We start from the raw sequence: 19,339 nt of genomic DNA, 5'->3' as shown, positions 1-19,339 counted from the left end.
ACATTGGGGGCGTGGCTGAGGGGGTGGGGCTCCTGTCAAGTTGTCCTTTCTGATTGGTTCTCTAGGAACCTACCTCTGCCATGCGGGAAAAGAACGCTCAGATTCTCGCATGCGCAGTTAATAAGAATGAGTCTCGGGCGGGTGAGGGAAGCACGGCAAAAGTACGGCGCGTGCGCAGACCCAGGTACGCGTTGCGATTTCTGTTTCTTCAGGTGATTCGGAATCTCTCAAGAACGTTAGGGACAGGAAAGCGATCCTGGAGGCAGGAAAGCGATCCTGAGGCCAGGTAAGCTGGGAAGCCAGGGACTCATAGCTGCCCACGACTCCCAAGGGCTCTGGAGAGAGGACGAGGAGCCTGGATGCCAGAGCTTTTCCGTGCTTGTTACCCGGAGTCGCGCAGCCGCCTTAGCCGAACCCCTGCTGGCTGTCAGGTGAAGCCTGTCCTGCCACCTGAGCTCGGTTTTCTCTGAGCTTGACTTACCCTGGGTTGCTAGAGGTCGGGTGTGGGGCTTTTCCAGCACTTGGGGCTGGGGAGAGGAGGAACGACCGTCCTGGAGAAAACAGATCCCTGGAGGCCCAAAGAGAAATAGAAATTTACTTATTCCGCAGAGCAGGATGGAGCTCTAACCACTCATCAGAGCCTGTTTCTGTCGTGGCATATAATAGGTGTCACCACTGCCCTTGATTGGCAGAGAGAACCCACCCTCCCCGCAGGCCTCTAGCCCATCTCTGGAGCGCTGTTCAGCCCCAATTCTTCAGCCCAGTTAACTTGTAAGCCTCTTCCAGCTCTTAGATTTCACTCCACGTATCCTGGCCCATTGTAAAGGGACTTTGCAAGCACTGTCATCAGGCATGCCAGAAGTGACGCTAAGAAGCCAGGACACGGGAAATGTATTTGCCCCTAGAATGACATGTCTACCGAGAGGCATTCCATCTCATCTGAGCCTTCTAAGAATTCTACCAATTCCTTTTAACAGCAAAAATGCAATCTCTATCCAAAACCCCATCAATGTTAAAATCTTAAGCTTAAATAAATTGACAACCCCCGCTCCAGATAGTGTTAATCATCCCGTCCCTGTTATGTTCATGTAACACTTAAGCAAAACAAAATCATCATTAAGCACATGGCTCTATTTCCAGGGATGGGCTATTTTCAAGCCCACCAAAGAAAACAGTTTTAGCACTAATTTCAATTGGTCACAAAATCTATCATTTGAGACACTGTAGAATCTTGTACCTGTGTAATTGAGAAGTGTGAATTCCTGAGACAGTGCTAGGCAGAGAAGTGTGTTTCCCTACAAGAAAAATATTAATCCCAAAAATGAGTACTACTGATTAGGTATTCATCGTGCAAGAGGCAGTAGTAAATCATTGCTTTTGGCTACAAAATTGAATGGACTGTGTTCAGTTTTGGTGTGTTTGGGGTTTTTTTGTTGTTGTTTGTTTTTTGGCATTGTGATTTTAGGTAATTTTTTTTTTTTTTTTTTACAGTTTGTGTTTTTTTTTGGCCGGGGCCGGCTTTGAACCTGCCACCTCTGGCATATGGGGCTAGCGCCCTACTGCTTTGAGCCACAGGCACTGCCCGATTTTAGGTAATTTTTTAAATCCATTTATGTCTTAATAAGCCAATATGTTTAGGAACTAGTATTCTGATTATGTGTGTTATCTTATTAACCCACTCATGCAGTGACACACATTGGCAAGGTTATTTATACCATACTTCTTACCTTAGGTTTAGCTATTTGGTAGGTTCTTAATTTAATAAAATTAACAGTGGAAATTCTCTTTCATTAATAACACTAGACAGAAGAAATGCCCCTTTCAAAGCTTTATCAACAATGAAAAGGTAGTTTAAAACCAAAGAAATTATTTCTGAATGTAGAAAACAAAGTAGAAGTCTTCAGAAATTTAAAGTATGAGAATTGTTCATCTAATCTGAATAACCTCCTCCCATACTGGAGATTTTGCACTATTTGTAAGCAAGCTTACACAACTATTTTATGGCCTTTATAAAGGTATGGTTACTGTACATTTTTTTTTTTTTTTGAGACAGTCTCACTATGTCGTCCTCGGTAGAGTGCTATGGCATCACAGCTCACAGCAACCTCAAACTTTTAGGCTTAAGCAATTCTCTTGCCTTAGCCTCCCAAGTAGCTGGGACTACAGCTACTGGCTATATTTTTGTTGTAGTTGTCATTGTTGTTTAGCAGGCCCAGGCTGGGTCCGAACCTGCCAGCCCCGGTATATGTGGCCGGCGCCCTAACCACGAGTACAAGCACCAAGCCATACAATTTTATTATAAGGAATTACTCAAGTATTTCTCATGTGTCTTGAAGATGTCACATTGACAGCTTTTGAGTGGTGATCTTTTCCATTTATCAGGCTATTTGGTAACAGTAGCTGATAATGGCTTAAGGCATTTGGTATCCTGTCTTAACCAGGATGTTACTTTGTGTCCTTGATTTTTATGTCCAAACAGTTTGTTGTTTGGGATACCTTCTCCACAGCAAAAAATGAGAACAAAATTTTAAATGTGTAGTTTAACAATGAAACATGGAAGGAAAGGATTAACTTTAATTTTATTTTTTTCTTTTTCTTATCTTTCATGATTTTTTTTCTTTTTTTTTTTTTTTTTTTAAGACAGAGCCTCAAGCTTTTGCCCTGGGTAGAGTGCTGTGACATCACAGCTCACAGCAACCTCCAACTCCTGGGCTCAAGCAATTCTCCTGTCTCAGCCTCCCAAGTAGCTGGGAAGACAGGCGCCTGCCACAACACCCAACTATTTTTTGGTTGCAGCCGTCATTGTTGTTTGGCGGGCCCAGGCTGGATTCGAACCCGCCAGCTCAGGTGTATGTGGCTGGCGCCTTAGCCGCTTGAGCCACAGGCACCGAGCCTCATGATTTTTTTTTTTTACTATGTTACAGAATTCCTAAAGATATTTATATTTAAACTAGGACCTACTTCCATGAAGGCGGTTGTTATCATTCAATGTGAGCCTGCCAAGAAGTCAAGCTGTATTTTGAGCCTGCTAAGAAGTCAGGCTGTATTTTTGGCATCATAATAATCTCCTTGGCACCTCATTTCATAGACTAGAATTGTGACCCCACTAAATACCATATTTTCAGTAATATCATGGTTTCCATGTACTTCTTATTATAAACTGAATCATACCAAGTAAAGTAATCTGCAGTCACTGTTCTAGATGCCTTTCACTCTGGGCTCTAAAACAAAAGCCCAGGAAATAATCAGTTCCCGGATTGGGTTTATGCCATCCCAAATGTGGTGTGTTAGATGAGGATTCCTATAGGTAGGGATCTGAAGTGCTACCATTTCATGAGCACTAAGGACTTTACATTTGTGGCGAGATGAGTTTCTTCTCACTATAGGTTTAGAAATGAGGAAAAGTGGCCAAAGGTGCCACTTTGTCTCATAGAGTTGAGACATTGAAAACAGGGCACACTAACTACAAAGCTCACATCCTCTGCAGTGTGGCTTTTCTGGAACAACAAAATAGGAGGGAAGAGTCAAAAAGAGAAAGTTAAGGAAAACATACCAACATTGCTTAAACAACTGGGAAAAGAACAGATATAGTTAACAAAATAAGCTATAGAAAGGATAAATTTAGTTTGAGAAATTGAAAACCTAATGATCTTCCAAAATAAGACTTCCTGAGATAGTCCACATAGTATGCATCCCTTATTTTCTTTATTTGTATTAAATACAATAATGTGTTTTGAAAGTGCATTGGAAACTGTTTAAGTCCTAAACAAATACAAGGCATCGTTAATGGTAGTATAAGCTATAAGAAAAGAAAATGTACAGCCTTATTATTGCTGCTTTTTTATGTGTTTCTGTTTTAACTGTAGTTCATAAATTTCATAAAGTTCCAGGCCCAGCACAGTGGCTCACAGTTATAATCCCAACACCTTGGGTGGCTGAGGCAAGAGGATCACCTGAGGCCAGGAGTTTGAGACAAGCCTCGGCAATATTGTGAGACCCTATCTCTACAAAAAGTAAGAAAAATTAGCCAGACAGGGTGGCATGTGTCTGTACTCCCAGTTACTTGGGAGGCTGAGACAGGAGGATCACTTGAGCCCAGAATTTTGAGGTTCATGTGAGCTGTGATGACACCTCTGTACTCTAGTGCAGGCAACAGAGTGAGACCCTATCTCCAAAAAAAGAAAAAAAAAATTATAAAGTCCCTGCTAGATGCTTTAAATAGAAGAAATGTGATGCACATAAATAGGAGAGGTGTAATTTTCTGTGGATGCTGGTATATCGTGAACTGAATACTTTTCTCTTTAAATACTTCACTAGTTGTCTCTTGACCTCTGCAGCAGTAAGCCTATTAAATTTAGGCCAGGCAGAATAGTCTCCTTTTCCTCTTGTCCTCTAGAATCAAAGATAACAGCTTTGTGTTTTCTGCTCAATCTATTATGCTTTCCTTGTTTGAGAAGTAATTATCTGTAAACACTTATCTGAGGGGCACTTTATCTTCAGTGCAAAACCCCAAGCCTAGGAAAAGACATGGTCTGTTGCAAGCCTAACACACGATACTCAGTGATTCCATTTGCAGAGTGTTTCAAGCCTTACAAGACTTCAGGCATCTAGAGCTGGAGGATGAGCTAGATGTGAAAGAGAAAGCCTACTTTCTTTCAACTCCTATTTTGCAAGGAGCACAAAAATACACTTTTGAAAAATGAATTATTAGTTTTTGGGTTTTTTTTGAAGCAGAGTCTCATTGTTTGCCTTCAGTAGAGTGCTATAGCTCACAGCAAACTCAAACTCCTCAAGTAGCTGGGACTACAGACACCCAGCACAACACCCAGCAAAAAATGAATTATTAGTAAGAATTTCTTTTTTTTTTGAGACAGAGTCTCACTATGTCACCCTCGGTAGAGTGCCTTGGCATCACAGCTGACAGCAACCTCCAACTCTTGGACTCAAGTGATTCTCTCACCTCAGCCTCCCAAGTAGCTGGGACTACAGGCCCCCACCACAACGCCCAGCTATTTTTTTGTTGCAGTTGCCATAGTTGTTTAGCTGTCCTGGGCAGAGTTTGAACCTGTCACCCTTGGTGTATGTGGCTGGCACCATCACCACTGTGCTCTGTGCTATGGGAGCCGAGCCTTAGTAAGAATTTCTTTTTTTTTTTTTTGTTGTTTTAATAAAAAAAAAATGTATTTACTTAGAAGCATTCAGAATGTCAACAAAACAGCTGCAACTTTTTTTTGCAATTACAGAGTGGTATTCAGTTAACAGAACAACAATTATTTCATATAAGCTGCATCAGAGACAACTGAAGATGAAAATACTACCATCTCCATATATAACTAATTTGTGCTGTGCACCAACAAGAACCTGCTTTGAATTTCCATGCCAATTTACAACCCCCAGACTGTACCAGGCAAGGTTAGTGGCTATTGAAAATACCACCAGGACAGGGCTATCTAAAGACACATTCGGTAGTGTGTTAACTACAAGAAAAGATACTATACGGTTTAAAAACAAATCTTACACAGCCTTACATTTCAATTTGTTTCTTTAAAAGGAGTGAGTTGTGGGCGGCGCCTGTGGCTCAGTGAGTAGGGCGCCGGCCCCATATGCCGAGGGTGGCGGGTTCAAACTCAGCCCCGGCCAAACTGCAACAAAAAATAGCCAGGCGTTGTGGCAGGCGCCTGTAGTCCCAGCTGCTTGGGAGGCTGAGGCAAGAGAATCGTGTAAGCCCAAGAGTTAGAGGTTGCTGTGAGCCGGATGACGCCCCGGCACTCTACCCGAGGGCAGTATAATGAGACTCTGTCTCTACAAAAAAAAAATAATAAAAGGAGTGAGTTGTGTACAGGGGGGTTAAATGCTTTACAGACAAGAAAAAAAACTGTGCTAGAAACAACTTATTCATCATCTTCATCTTCTTCATCTTCCTTTAGCTCAGTCTGTAGCAATATCCTTTTCGTATTTTTCCTTCAGCTTTGCAGCCTTCTTTTCATCAGGCTGCTTGTCCTCCGCAGCAGTGTTATTCCACATCTCCCCCAGCTTTTTTGCAACATCACCAATGGACAGGCTGGGATGTTCTCCTTTGATTTTTGGGCGATACTCAGAATAGAACAAGAAAAAGGCTGAAGGAGGCCTCTTGGGTGCATTGGGATCCTTGAACTTCTTTTTTGTTTTCCCTTTAGGAGGGATGTAGGTTTTCATTTCTCTTTCATAACGGGCCTTGTCCGCCTTTGCTACATCTTCAGATTTTCGTCTCTCTGTAGCAGACATGGTCTTCCCCCTCTCTGAGCACCTCTTAGAAAACTCTGAGAAGTTGACTGAAGCATCTGGGTGCTTCTTCGTGTGCTCCTCCCGACAAGTTTGCACAAAGAATGCATATGATGACGTTTTGCCTCTCGGCTTCTTAGGATCTCCTTTGCCCATGTTTAGTTATTTTTCCTCAGCGAGGCAGAGTCACCCAGTACCCGTCCGGCTCTCACTCCCCCCCACCCCCACCGCCCTCTGCTGCTATCAGCTGGCCATTTTGTCTTTTCAAAGCAAGCAACATTGTTCATTGGTCTGTTTAAGCTCACTGTGTTTTGATCCTTAATCATTTATTAGGTCATTATTTTAAGAACTGTGGTTTCATCTGCTTATTGAAGAATAGACAAGTGATGAATAAATAGTAATCAGCACTCCTGGATTCTGGTCTCAACTCCTTTAATGTCATAAAAATAAGAAACAATAGCTTTCCAAAGTGTCTTTCCTAGCAACCAGTAGAACTTGCTGATTCCTTTGTTCTAGGGCAATGCTTACCAAACTTTAATATGCCTCTGAATCACTGGCAGATCTTGTTAAAATTCAGCCTCTCACTATGTCTGAGCAGGTGTCAAAGACCTGACACCTTCCAAGCAGTGCTATTGCTGCTGGACCACACTTTAAGTAGCACGATTCTAGAGCTACATCGTCCAATATCATCACCACCAGCACATGTGGCTAGTAAGCACTTGAAATGTAGTCTGAATTGAGATGTGCTATATGTATGAATACACTCCATATTTTGAAGACTTCATATGAAAAATATCATTTTTTATATTCATTACATGTTGAAAGAATGTTTTGAATATATTGAATATAAATATATTCAAATTAATCATCCATTTCTTTTTGTTATTTTCTAATGTAATTTGGAATTTCACATGTGCATAGCATTAGATTTATTTTGGACAACACCGTTCTAGAATATTAACAAAATAGAGGTGACATTTTTGGTGTTTTGTTATTTTTTCAGATGACCCAGTTTCTCAGTCCCCATGTTACCATGTCACTTCTCTGCTAGCTCAAATCAATATTGGTTTAATTCTTTTCTCTAGATGATTTCCTTGCTGACATATCAGACTCCTTTATAGTTTCCATCATGATCCTAAAGCTTTCTTCAAGGAATTGAATAATCCTAAGTACCAGGACACAGGCAGCACCCTTGCTAAAATCCTTTGGCCATGCCACTCAAAGTGTAGTGCCTGGATTAGCAGCAGCAGCTGCCTCACTTGAGAGCTGTTTGGAAATGCAGTCTCCTGGCTGCACATGCAGTAGCTCACACCTGTAATCCCAGCACTCTGGGAGGCCAAGGCAGGTAGATCCCTTGAGGCTAGGACTTTGAGACCAGCCTCAGCAAGAGGGCGACTAAAATTAGAAAAAAAACTAGCTGGGTGTTGTGGCAGGCATCTGTAGTCCCAGCTACTTGGGAGGCTGAGGCAAGAGGATCTCTTGACCCTAAGAGTTTGAGGTTGCTGTGAGCTGTGACACTACTGGACTCTACCCAGGGTGACAGAGTGAGACTCTGTCTCAAAAAAAAAAGGAAAGAAAAAGAAATGCAGTCTTCAAACCAGTGTGGTGGCAGGAGCCTATAGTCCTAGTTACTCCAGCAACTGAGGCTGGAGGACCACTTGAGCTTGGGAGTTTGAATCCAGCCTGGGCAACATAATGAGACCTCCATCTTACAAAAAACAAAATGTAGTCTCTGGCTCCACCCCATAGGTAATGAAGCATTGTCACATTTAGCAAGACCCCCAGGTAATTTGTGTGAACATTAAAGTTTAAGTGGTAAGCTGGTTCACAGTCATCTTTCCTAAAGCACCCTATTTCCATTAGTGTTAATAAAATTTGTGGCAAGTTTAATATACCATGAATGTTATGGCTAAAGGAAACTAGTGCTCTACCTTTCTAAAAAAAAATACTTAAACCGTGAATTTTAGATAAAAGGTGTCTAGAAGGCAAGTCCAGAGATGAAAATCTTATGTATGCTTGCCTGAAAATAATTCAAATATCCTTTGTCCCTCTTAGAGACATGAAAGGAAAGGCCATTACGTTACTATCTTCTTTCCCTCTCTCCAGAGCATTAGAGCTCTTGGTGACACAATGTCACCTTGATATATCTAGTTATAATCTGTGATAGTTTGCTGCAGTCTCTGGCCTTGTTGCAGAGTTGAACTATCCCTATAGCTAGATGTCTGTCTTAGATTGGGTTGAATGTGGAAACTCAGGTGGGAATTTGTGCTGGCCGGATCCAGTAATGATTGGGCCACTCAACAGAACATAGGTTCCAAGTCCTGATAATAAGCGCTCCAAGTGGTTTGGGGGCATAGTAAAGTTGGAGAATCACTGCTCGTTTGCATGCTATCTGGTGCATATTATGTTTATGGATTTCCCTGGGCTCCCTGAGGCCCATGCTTGACACTCAGTAGGTGTTCAAAATATTCTTGAACAAATTAACATTTTCTTTTCTAAAGTCCTCCCACCTATTATCTCTGAACTTAACCAAATTGGAAGGGACTCAGATAAAGATAAGAGCTTTAACCTTAACTGTGATAAGCCATTTGGCAATGTGGAAACCATCATCAAAGGAAAAGTAGAGCCAAGGGGAAGTTGCCAGACTTTCATTGAAGCTCACACTTGCAGAAAGGAACAGAGACAAAGCCGTCATGACTGCTGGTTTCCCTTTACTAGCACTTTTTCTGTACCATTTTTCTTTTTCTCTTTTTTAATGTCATGATGAACTATAATTTGAGCTGCCTTTATTGTTTCCCAAAGACTTTGGGTTGCTCTGTGCGTTTAACAAAAACTGAAATCTAACCCGTATTCTTCTTTGGGCTTTGGGGAAGTGGAACCTGTTACATTAACAGAAACCATGGGTGTGTTTGTCATTTTTAGCAGTCATTGGAGTAAGGCCAAAGCTCCACAAGATACTAAAAGTGTCTAGAATTGTCTGATTGGCTGTTGGAATTAGCTGTTAAACAAAGCAGCCAGTAACTGAACACCGGAGACCTTCTTGAACTCCAGTTGGGTGGGAGACCTTCCAGTGTGTCTGTCAGCTCTGAACTAGGACAGAAAGGTAGAGATTTCGAACAGAACAGTGGGCTGGTGACAAAGCAGCTGATAAAAGCACTCTCCTCTCTGTCCTTTGTCTGGGAGCTTCACCTTGTCTCAGACTTGCTTCCTCTCTTTGTCTCTGTACTGTATACCAGGCTGTCCTGCTGGGTTAGATTTACTAACTAGCGGAAGAGGAGCCCCAAGAGAGGTACTGGACTCATGCTCCATAATGAATCTAATCCAAGAACTAAAAGCAGTCTGACACACAGGGATTTATTTTGTGGATTGAAAACAGATATAAGGAAAGGGAAATTTTGAAAATTGACTTAGTCTATTCACTTAATTGTTTATAGGTGAGTTCTTTGTTGTAGAAATTTCAGAGAAAGTACCTGGGTTTATCATTTATCTTTTCTTGAGGATATCTCTAAAGTATTTCAGACACATTAATTAAACCAAATCAATTTTTTAAATAACTCTTTCATTAGTATCATCTGTACACTCTACTTCCCTTCACAGCCTTGGAGCACCTTGCGACACCATCTAAATTAGTACCCATGGGACAGCAGAACACACTGAATATCATAAAAAGAAGATGTGGGCTTATGGTCACCCGTAGCTCAGTGGTTAGGGCGCTGGCCACATGCTCCAAGGCTGGTGGATCCGAACCTGGCCTGGGCCTGCTAAACAAAAAAAATAGCCAGATGTTGTGGCAGGTGCCTATAGTCCCACTACTAGGGAGACTGAGGCAAAAGAATCGCTTGAGCCCAAGAGTTTGAGAGTGCCGTGAGCTATGACAACACAGCACTCTACAAAGGGTGACAAAATAAGACTCTGTCTCAAAAAAAAAAAAAAAAAAAGGATGGCTCGGCGCCTGTAACAGAGTGATTATGGCAACAGCCACATACACCAAGACTGGTGGGTTCAAATCTGGCTCAAGCCAGCCAAAACAACGACAACTGCAACAAAAAAATAGCCAGGCGTTGTGGCAGGTGCCTATAGTCCCAGCTACTTGGGAGGCGGAGGCAAGAGGATTTCTTGAGTTTGAGGTTGCTCTGAACAGTGACACCACAGCACTGTACCCAAGGTGACAGAGTAAGATTCTGCCTCAAAAAAAAAAATAAAGGGCGTCGCCTGTGGCTCAGTCGGTAAGGCGCCAGCCCCATATACCAAGGGTGGCGGGTTCAAACCGGCCCCGGCCAAACTGCAACCAAAAAATAGCCGGGGGGGTGAGGCGGGTGCCTGTAGTCCCAGCTACTCAGGAGGCTGAGGCAAGAGAATCGCTTAAGCCCAGGAGTTGGAGGTTGCTGTGAGCTGTGTGAGGCCACGGCGCTCTACCGAGGGCCATAAAGTGAGACTCTGTCTCTACAAAAAAATAAAAAATAAAAATAAAAAGGTGACCAGTGTCTCTCAGCACTTTGGGAGGCTGAACTAGAAGGATTGCTTGAGACCAGGGGTTTAAGATCAGCCTGGATAACATAGCAAGACCCTGTCTCTATAAAAACTTCAAACATGCTGCTTGGGAGGCTGAGGCAAGAGAATCGTGTAAGCCCAAGAGTTAGAGGTTGCTGTGAGCCGTGTGATGCCACGGCACTCTACCAAGGGCGGTACAGTGAGACTCTGTCTCTACAAAAAAAAAAAAAAAAAAACTTCAAACATTAGCCAGACGTGGTGGCATACACATAATAGTCCTAGTTATTCAGGAGTCTGAGGCAGAAGAATTGCTTGAGCCTAGGATGTCAAGACTATAGTGAGCTATGATGACACCGCTACATTCCAATGTGGGCAACAGAATGAGGCCCTGTCTCAAAGAAGAAAAACATGCTAAGCAGGTGATACATTTGTAATTCCCATAATCTACAGAGATTTTACTAAAAATCAGTCGTAAGCTTCAAAAAGTATCAACAAAGCCCCTTCTGGAATACTTTCTTGGTGTTTTTATTTTTTCTTTTTTAGAGATGGGGGATCTCCCTAAACTGCCCAGGCTGTTCTCAAACTCCTGGTCTCAAGCAATCCCCCTACCTGGGCCTCCCAAAGTACTGGGATTACAAGCATGAGACACCATGCCCCTCCTCTCTGATGTTTTTTAAGTCTATGGGATGGATAGAGAAGGGCTAATTCACCATTTTCTAGCTAAGCAAGCTAGCCCAGGTTGTAGCTCACTCATTTACATAGGAGACCTTTCATATCCTTCTGCCTTGGACCCCTGGAAAGAAACAAAGGTCTGGCCGGGCACGGTGGCTCATTCCTATAATCCTAGCAGTCTGGGAGGCCGAGGCAGGTGGATTGCTTGAGTTCGTGAGTTGGAGACCAGCCTGAGCAAAAAGCGAGACCCCCGTCTCTCCTAAAAATAGAAAAACTGAGGCAAGAGGATTGGTTGAGCCTGAGTTGGAGGTTGCTGTGAGCTATGATTCACAGCACTCTACCAAGGGTGACAGCTTGAGACTTGTCTCAAAAAAAAAAAAAAGAAACAAAGGTCTGTGGGATTTGCCCTATCTCACAGCTATTATTCTCTGTCCTATTCAAGTGTCAACCTTATGCTGTGTCTTGAGAAGTTATTTGAAGTGTTATTGTTAAATAACACTTTCTTTTTGATATCTTCACTAACTAGCCTGTAAGTGCCATGGAGACAAAATCTAGTTCTTTTTCATCTCATATCTGTTGCTATACCTTGCATGGTATTTTGAACCTAACAAGCACCTTGATAAAAATTAGTTGATTTGGTAGTCTTAACGATCAGTACCAGTTGGATCTCATTATTGGCAGTACGTCCAAGGGAACAGATGTTCCCATTCAAATCCATGAAACTGGAAACATTAAAAAACAGCAATCATGACATTGATTGATAGTGATGTTTACTGTGTCAGACTGTTTAAGCTCAGCTATAAAATAGACTCTCATACTGTCATCTGTACATTTTCAAAAGATTCTCAAACATTTAAATACTGTCACTTGACTCAGATCCTAGATCTTGCTTGATGTACTATTTAATATTTACCAAATTACAGCCCTGTACCTTTGAATTTCACACTTGAAACCTCTCCTTCCTGAGAAAACAGCACTTCTGGGTGTTTTGAAGATATTTTTGGTTTGTTATAAGAAAAATATTTATTAGCCAGCAAGGCCAGAGAGAGCAAGGCTGCAGAAAGTGGTGTCTTGCTGAGTCATCTGTCTTTTCTCACTTCCTAAATACCCCAGGTAACACGTAGGTTGTCCTTCGAATTGTTTTATAAAAAGCTATCTTACAACCTGAAGTATAATCCTGAGGGCAAGTGCATCGTACTGAAAAGCTGTCCTTTTTATTTGTCTAATTCAGGTCCCGAGCAAGCAGAGCCACTTTCTTTATGAGAACCTCGGGTTTATTTCGTTTTCCTGCAACCCTGACCAGAATATTCACAGTGCCATGGGGACTCCAGCTTTGGGAGAAGCTGAGGTTGTTATCCCCAGGAATAGCTGTCACCCCAGTCCCCATGGCAGGCAAGAAGGATTGCCCTGCTCTGCTTTCCCTGGATGAAAATGAACTCGAAGAGCAGTTTGTGAAAGGACATGGTCCAGGGGGCCAAGCAACCAACAAAACGAACAACTGTGTGGTGCTAAAGCACATCCCCTCGGGCATCGTGATAAAGGTAGAGGAAGAGTGCTATTGAGGAGGACACCCAGTCTGGGGCTTCTGCAGCCACAGTAGAGTTCACTCTGAGAGCAGATGGTGATCAGCTGAAGCGCATTCTCATTCTGGCATAGGCCACACTCTACCTGCACAGCAATAGAGGGCACTCCAGATGTCATTCCATGTCTCAAGCCAGTCCTTCCTAAGCCAAAACCTCCTCCATAGTATCAGAAGTCTGGTTCCAGGATCCTTTGGAGCCCGGGTATTACTGCCATCCTTGAAGTTGGCAGACAGTACTGGTGTCTGGCTCCTGCCTGGGAAGCAGTATCTTGACAAAGCTAAGCAGTGGCTGATAAAGGCAGGTGCCTGGGCAGCACATTCTCTCAAGGCCTCTAACTGTAGGATGGCCACAAAGCTTGGCATCACTACTGTGAGCCCCAAGCCTCTTAGCAGGCAGCAAGTAGGCCTGCGTTGTCAGCAAGCAGTCTCATCCCTTAGTTGACCTGGCTAATGGACATTTGGATGACCATATTTTCCATGTCACTGTCTCTTCTTTTGGTAAATTTTCTTTTTTTTAGAGCATCTCAAGCTGTCTCCCTGGGTAGAGTACTGTGGTGTCATAGCTTACAGCAACCTCCAACTATTGGGCTCAAGCGATCCTCTTGCCTCAATTTTTCTTTTTTTTTTTTTTTTTTTTGCAGTTTTTGGCCGGGGCTGGGCTTGAACCCACCACCTCTGGCATATGGGGCCAGCGCCCTACTCCTTTGAGCCACAGGCACTGCCCTTGCCTCAATTTTTCTTTGGTTTTTGGCTGGGGCTAGGTTTGAACCCGCCACCTCTGGCATATGGGACCGGCGCCCTACTCCTTGAGCCACAGGCACCGCCCTTGCCTCAATTTTTCTTTCTTTTTTTTTTTTGGTAGAGACAGGGTCTCGCTTTTTGCTCGGGCTGGTCTCGAACTTGTGAGCTCAAGCAGTCTACCAGCCTCAACCTCCTAGAGTGCTAGAATATAGGTGTGAGCCACCACGCCTGGTCCCCTCTTTTGGTAAATATTAATGATATCCACACTTCTGGAGAGAGGGGACTGATGGTGAGCTAATGGAGGACAGCCATTTTCAGCCTCAGAAGAAAAATTCCTGTGCACAGCTGCTGTAGTAGTCTTCCTTCTTTATATATATAAAAAACAAGTCTCCGATCAAGGTATCATCAGCCTTCAACAAAATCTGAACCCCTAGGAAATGCTGTGTACCTGTTTCCTGCTTTGGTAGTAATAACCCTACTGCCCTAAAAGACAAGCCCAATCTGTGGAACTGCCAATCCATTCTGCTTCACATGGGTCACAGAGAGCCTACAACCAGCACAAGGCTTGCGGGGCAGCAAAAAAAAAGAGATAGCACAGGCAGGTTTTCATAAATTACAATACTGGTAGCAACACGTGTAGATCAGGGACTATATGGGCAGCATTATTCTGGGCAAATTAGCTTTTTGAATACTCACAATCCCCAATCATGATTTTTCCCTCATGGTACACAGGAGGAGTCTGAGGCACAGACAGGTTAAGCAACTTGCCCAAGGTCCTACCAAGAGGAGTCAACTCAGATTAAATTCAAACTGTAACAGCTGTATTTAACAGCCAAGTTTTTTTTTGTTTGTTTGTTTGTTTTTCTTTTTTTGGTGGAGACAGAGTCTCACTTTATCGCCCTCGGTAGAGTGCTGTGGCATCTCAGCTCACAGCAACCTCCAACTCCAGGGCTTAGGCAATTCTCTTGCCTCAGCCTCCCGAGTAGCTGGGACTACAGTCACCTGCTACAATGCCCGACTGTTTTTTTGTTGCAGTTTGGCCGGGGCCGGGTTTGAACCCGCCACCCTTCATATATGGGGCCGGCGCCCTACCCACTGAGCCACAGGCACCACCCCACAGCCAAGTTTTTGAGCCAAAAGTAATCTAAAACAAGCCAGGTGTAGTGGCTCATGCCTGTAATCCTAACTTTCTGGAAGGCCAAGGAAGGTAGATTGCTTAAGCTCAGGAGTTCCAAACCAGCCTGAGCAAGAGTAAGACCCCCATCTCTACTAAAAATAGAAAAACTGGCTCAGCGCCCATAGCTCAGTGGGTAGGGCGCCAGCCACATACACCAAGGCTGGCGGGTTCGAACCCGGCCTGGGCCAGCTAAAACAACAATGACAACTGCAACAACAGCAAGAAAAAAAAAAAATAGCTGGTGTTGTGGCAGGCACCTATAGTCCCAGCTATTTGGGAGGCTGACGTAAGAGAATCGCTTGAGCCCAAGAATTTGAGGTTGCTGTGAGCTGTGACGCCACAGCACTCTATCGGGGCGCCATAGGGAGACTCTTGTCTCAAAAAAAAAAATAAAAACTAACAGGGGTTGTAGTGGGTGCCTGTAGTCCCAGCTACTTGGTAGGCTGAGGCTGGAGGATTGCTTGAGCCCGGAGTTTGAGGTTACTGTGAGCTATGACGCCATGGCACTCTACCAAGGGTGATAAAATGAGAGCCACTCTGTCAAAAAAAATAAAATAGGGCAGTGCCTGTGGCTCAGTCGGTAAGGCGCCGGCCCCATATACCGAGGGTGGCGGGTTCAAACCCGGCCCTGGCTGAACTGCAACCAAAAAATAGCTGGGTGTTGTGGCGGGCGCCTGTAGTCCCAGCTACTCGGGAGGCTGAGGCAAGAGAATCGCTTAAGCCCAGGAGTTGGAGGTTGCTGTGAGCTGTGTGATGCCATGGTACTCTACCGAGGGCCATAAAGTGAGACTCTGTCCCTACAAAAAAAAAATAAATAAATAAATAAAAATAATAAAATCTGGATCACTTTTCTTTTCTTCCTTGAAAAGAAAATTATTCATGAATAACAATTCTAAAACCTGACAGTTAATTTTTGTTTAACCTATTTTATTATATAACTTACTCCAAATCTGCTTTTAATATTACTTCACTGTAATTTCAGAATTTCTCTTTTATAAAACAGCTTTTCAAGATACTTGCCCATTGGGCGGTGCCTGTGGCTCAAGGAGTAGGGCGCCGGTCCCATATGCTGGAGGTGGCGGGTTCAAGCCCAGCCCCAGCCAAAAACCACAAAAAAAAAAAAAAAAAAAAAGATACTTGCCCATAATGACTAAGGCATTATATAATGAATGTTATGGTTGACTAATAATAAAGATGCTTTATAGCCGGGCGTTGTGGCGGGCGCCTGTAGTCCCAGCTACTCGGGAGGCTGAGGCAAGAGAATCGCTTAAGCCCAGGAGTTGGAGGTTGCTGTGAGCTGTGTGAGGCCATGACACTCTACCAAGGGCCGTAAAGTGAGACTCTTGTCTCTACAAAAAAAAAAAAGATGCTTTAGACATGGTGCACACAAAGTGGCTGTCCTCTCACTACAAGCTAGATGTATCAGTTGATGTTTTCATAATTATTTTGGGACTTTTGTTTGAAGGCTTATTATTGCTTCTAAACAAAAATAACACTTCCATTTATAAAACAATCATAGTTGGGTGGCGCCTGTGGCTCAGTGAGTAGGGTGCCAGCCCCATATGCCAAGGGTGGCGGGTTCAAACCCAGCCCCAGCCAAACTGCAACAAAAAAAAAAATAGCCGGGCATTGTGGCGGGCGCCTGTAGTCCCAGCTGCTCGGGAGGCTGAGGCAAGAGAATCAAGTAAGCCCAAGAGTTAAGTAAGGTTGCTGTGAGCCGTGTGACCCCTCGGCACTCTACCCAAGGGCGGTACAGTGAGACTCTGTCTCTACAAAAAAAAAAAACAAACAATCATAGCAAAAGCCACCTAACACAGGGTGCAGGATTAGGCAGAGGTCATGAAGTGGGGGCAGGAAAGAGACTGGTCTTTACTTTGTCACTGACCCATGAGGACTCCTGACAAGTAGCTTTGCCTTCTGGGCCTGTCCCTATCTGTAAGGCAAACAGGTTGAATTCTGAGGTCCTGTCTATCTTAACATCCTGTGGTTTTCACATTATAAAATATTATCTCTTACAGTGCCATCAGACAAGATCAGTTGATCAAAACAGAAAGCTAGCTCGGAAAATTCTACAACAGAAAGTAGATATTTTCTACAATGGTGAAAACAGTCCTGTTCTCAAAGAAAAACGAGAGGCAGAGAAGAAAAAGCAAGAAAGGAAAAAAAGAGCAAAAGAAACCCTAGAAAAAAAGAAACTACTGAAAGAACTCTGGGAATCAAGTAAAGTATCCACTGAGAAAAAAACTACAAAACTAACAGAAATCTGCCAGGAAGCTTCCAGGGAATAATGGTGGTGAGTTCCATCACCAGCATTATTATAGAGTTTTTCAAGAAATATTTTTGACAGATTTAAAAGACTTCAAAGTTTCTTAAGTGGGGTGGCACCTGTGGCTCAAAGGGGTAGGGCACCAGCCCCATATGCTGGAGGTGGTGAGTTCAAACCCAGCCCTAGCCAAAAACTGCAAAAAAAAAAAAAGTTTCTTAAATGGTGGACTAAACTAGAGTGAATAGAAATGCACACTTCAAGAGTAAAACTATAAAGAAATACAAGGCAATCATTACTATAAAAGGACAGTGGCTGCTTTGGGGGAGAAAAGGGGCTGTCATTATGATGCCACTCTAGGGGGGGCTGACACGGTTCTATTTCTTGTCCTGGGTGGTAGTCCAAAGGGTGTCCCATTATTTTCAGCTATATATTTGTTCATGTGATTTTGTTATGAATTAGAAATTAAAAAAAATTGAAAAACATGTTAATATTAGTAAGGTCTTTAATTGTTTTTGTTTTGTTGTTTTATTTAGAGACAGGCTCTTTGTCACACAGGCTGGAGTGCAGTGGCATCCTTAATAGCTCACCGCAGCCTCCAACCCCTGGGTTCAAGTGAGCCTCTGCCTCAGCCTGCCAAGTAGCTGGGATTACACGTGCCCATCACCATGCCTGGCTAGTTTTTCTTTTTTTTTGCAGAGACAGGGTCTCATTATTGCCCAAGCTAGTCTCAAATTCCTGGCTTCAAGTGAGCCTCCTGCTTTAGTCTCCCAAAATGCTGGAATTATGTATGTGACCCATACATGCCTGGCCAACAAGGTCCATTTTTATGGAGAACTGGAAAAGTGAGCCAAACATTAATAGCATTTAATGGTACTTTGTCATCTGCTGGGTGGCCATTGCTCAGGGATTCTCAGATGTTATTTATCCTACTGTCAGGCTAACAGAATAAAGGAGAAAAAGATGGTGAAAGAGTTAAAAGTCAGTTATTTGTCCATTTACTTCATTACCTTGATAGACTGTTGCCAAGTAATGTCTCTAATGCAGAAATACACATATCCCTGAATGTTGATTTGCAAGTAGATTTATAAAAGTGGAATCTGAATTGTGAATTTGCATCACTCAAGCTGGATTTGACCTTACAATCAGTTTTTTTATTTAGCTATGCTTAATTGCTTGGCTTGTTATAACACCTCAGGAGTTCACACAAAAAAGAAGTAGAGAAAAATATTATGAGGTGAGAGGATCTGCCAGATGCAGGGCTTGCCTTATTTCTGAAATGAAGACCAGTCCTTCCAGCAGGCTAGATACCCCAAATAAACTTCTATCTCTGAAGGTGCCAGTTAAGGCTCTTCTCACCATGGAGTAGCTTTGGAAACAAGCATTTTCTACTTCTTGTTGGAGTAAGTAGGACCATTCTCCATCCCAAACTCCCTTAGAAGGTAAAGTCTTGGTGATACACAAGAAATCAGTAACAGTGGTAGGGTAAGTTTGGGGCTATAGTCAAGAGGGACAGAGGCTTCAATTTTCCTTCTCTACAATTGTTGCCATTTCTATGTGCACAAAGAAAATGCAGAGATGCCGGTCCCTCAGAACCCATTCCTGCTGGCCCTTAGGCCTCTCACAGCCAGAACCTGTCTTGTGCCTGCATCAGAGACAAATCTCTCATTTGTCTTAGTCTACCCCTCACCAAGACAAATCTTCATTACAGGGGATTAGTGCCCAAGGTGGAAAGTAAAATCCCTTTGGGAGGCCCTGACAGAAACCATCATGTTGGATCCTCCTCATCCAGCATGACCCAATTTTTCCCCAGCACCAGAGCAAATAATTCTTCCAGTCAGAACCAGATGAAGTAGCCACCTTGAGCTTAGGGGCTACTTTTTTTTTTTTTTTTTTTGAGACAGTCTCACTTTGTTGCCCTAGGTAGTGCCATGACATCATAGCTCACAGCAACCTCAAACTCTTGGGCTTAAGAGATCCTCTTGCCTCAGCCTAACAAGTGCCCACCACAACACCCAGCTAATTTTTCTATTTTTTTCTTTTAGTAGACACAGGGTCTTACTCTTGCTCAGACTGGTCTTGAACCCCTGAGCTCAAGCAATCCACCCACCTTGGCCTCCCAAAGTGCTAGGATTATAGGTGTGAACTACCG

The 19,339-nt window shown here is 43.2% G+C and overlaps 1 protein-coding gene and 1 pseudogene across 5 annotated transcripts; one reads left to right on the top strand and one right to left on the bottom strand.

The window, feature by feature from the left end:
• Positions 1-127: 127 nt before the first annotated feature.
• Positions 128-18,332, top strand: MTRFR (mitochondrial translation release factor in rescue). Of its 5 annotated transcripts, none has more exons than XM_053587948.1 (3): positions 128-184; positions 12,656-12,965; positions 16,943-18,332. In XM_053587948.1, the coding sequence occupies exons 2-3, from the start codon at positions 12,684-12,686 to the stop codon at positions 17,210-17,212; spliced, it is 552 nt and encodes a 183-aa protein (XP_053443923.1). In that variant the 5' UTR covers positions 128-184; positions 12,656-12,683; the 3' UTR covers positions 17,213-18,332. The 5 variants fall into 5 exon arrangements, with proteins under 5 accessions (XP_053443923.1, XP_053443922.1, XP_053443925.1 ...); XM_053587947.1 differs by having other exon boundaries at positions 161-286; positions 16,943-18,330; XM_053587950.1 differs by lacking the exon at positions 128-184 and adding an exon at positions 411-431.
• On the bottom strand, positions 5,914-6,417 carry LOC128583614 (high mobility group protein B1-like; annotated as a pseudogene).
• Positions 18,333-19,339: the final 1,007 nt, after the last annotated feature.

This window comes from Nycticebus coucang, chromosome 4 (genome assembly GCF_027406575.1).
Source record: "Nycticebus coucang isolate mNycCou1 chromosome 4, mNycCou1.pri, whole genome shotgun sequence".
Classification (NCBI taxonomy): Eukaryota; Metazoa; Chordata; class Mammalia; order Primates; family Lorisidae; genus Nycticebus; species Nycticebus coucang.
Note: the sequence above shows the minus strand (reverse complement) of the source record. Positions and strands in the feature narration are given on the sequence as shown.

Coding starts and splice junctions, on each gene's coding strand:
- MTRFR (XM_053587946.1), top strand. CDS start 1,543: ATGGGGCTAGCGCCCTACTGCTTTGAGCCACAGGCACTGCCCGATTTT. Junction 1,593..12,655: donor CAGGCACTGCCCGATTTTAG/GTAATTTTTTAA, acceptor TGTCTAATTCAG/GTCCCGAGCAAGCAGAGCCA. Junction 12,966..16,942: donor CCTCGGGCATCGTGATAAAG/GTAGAGGAAGAG, acceptor TATCTCTTACAG/TGCCATCAGACAAGATCAGT.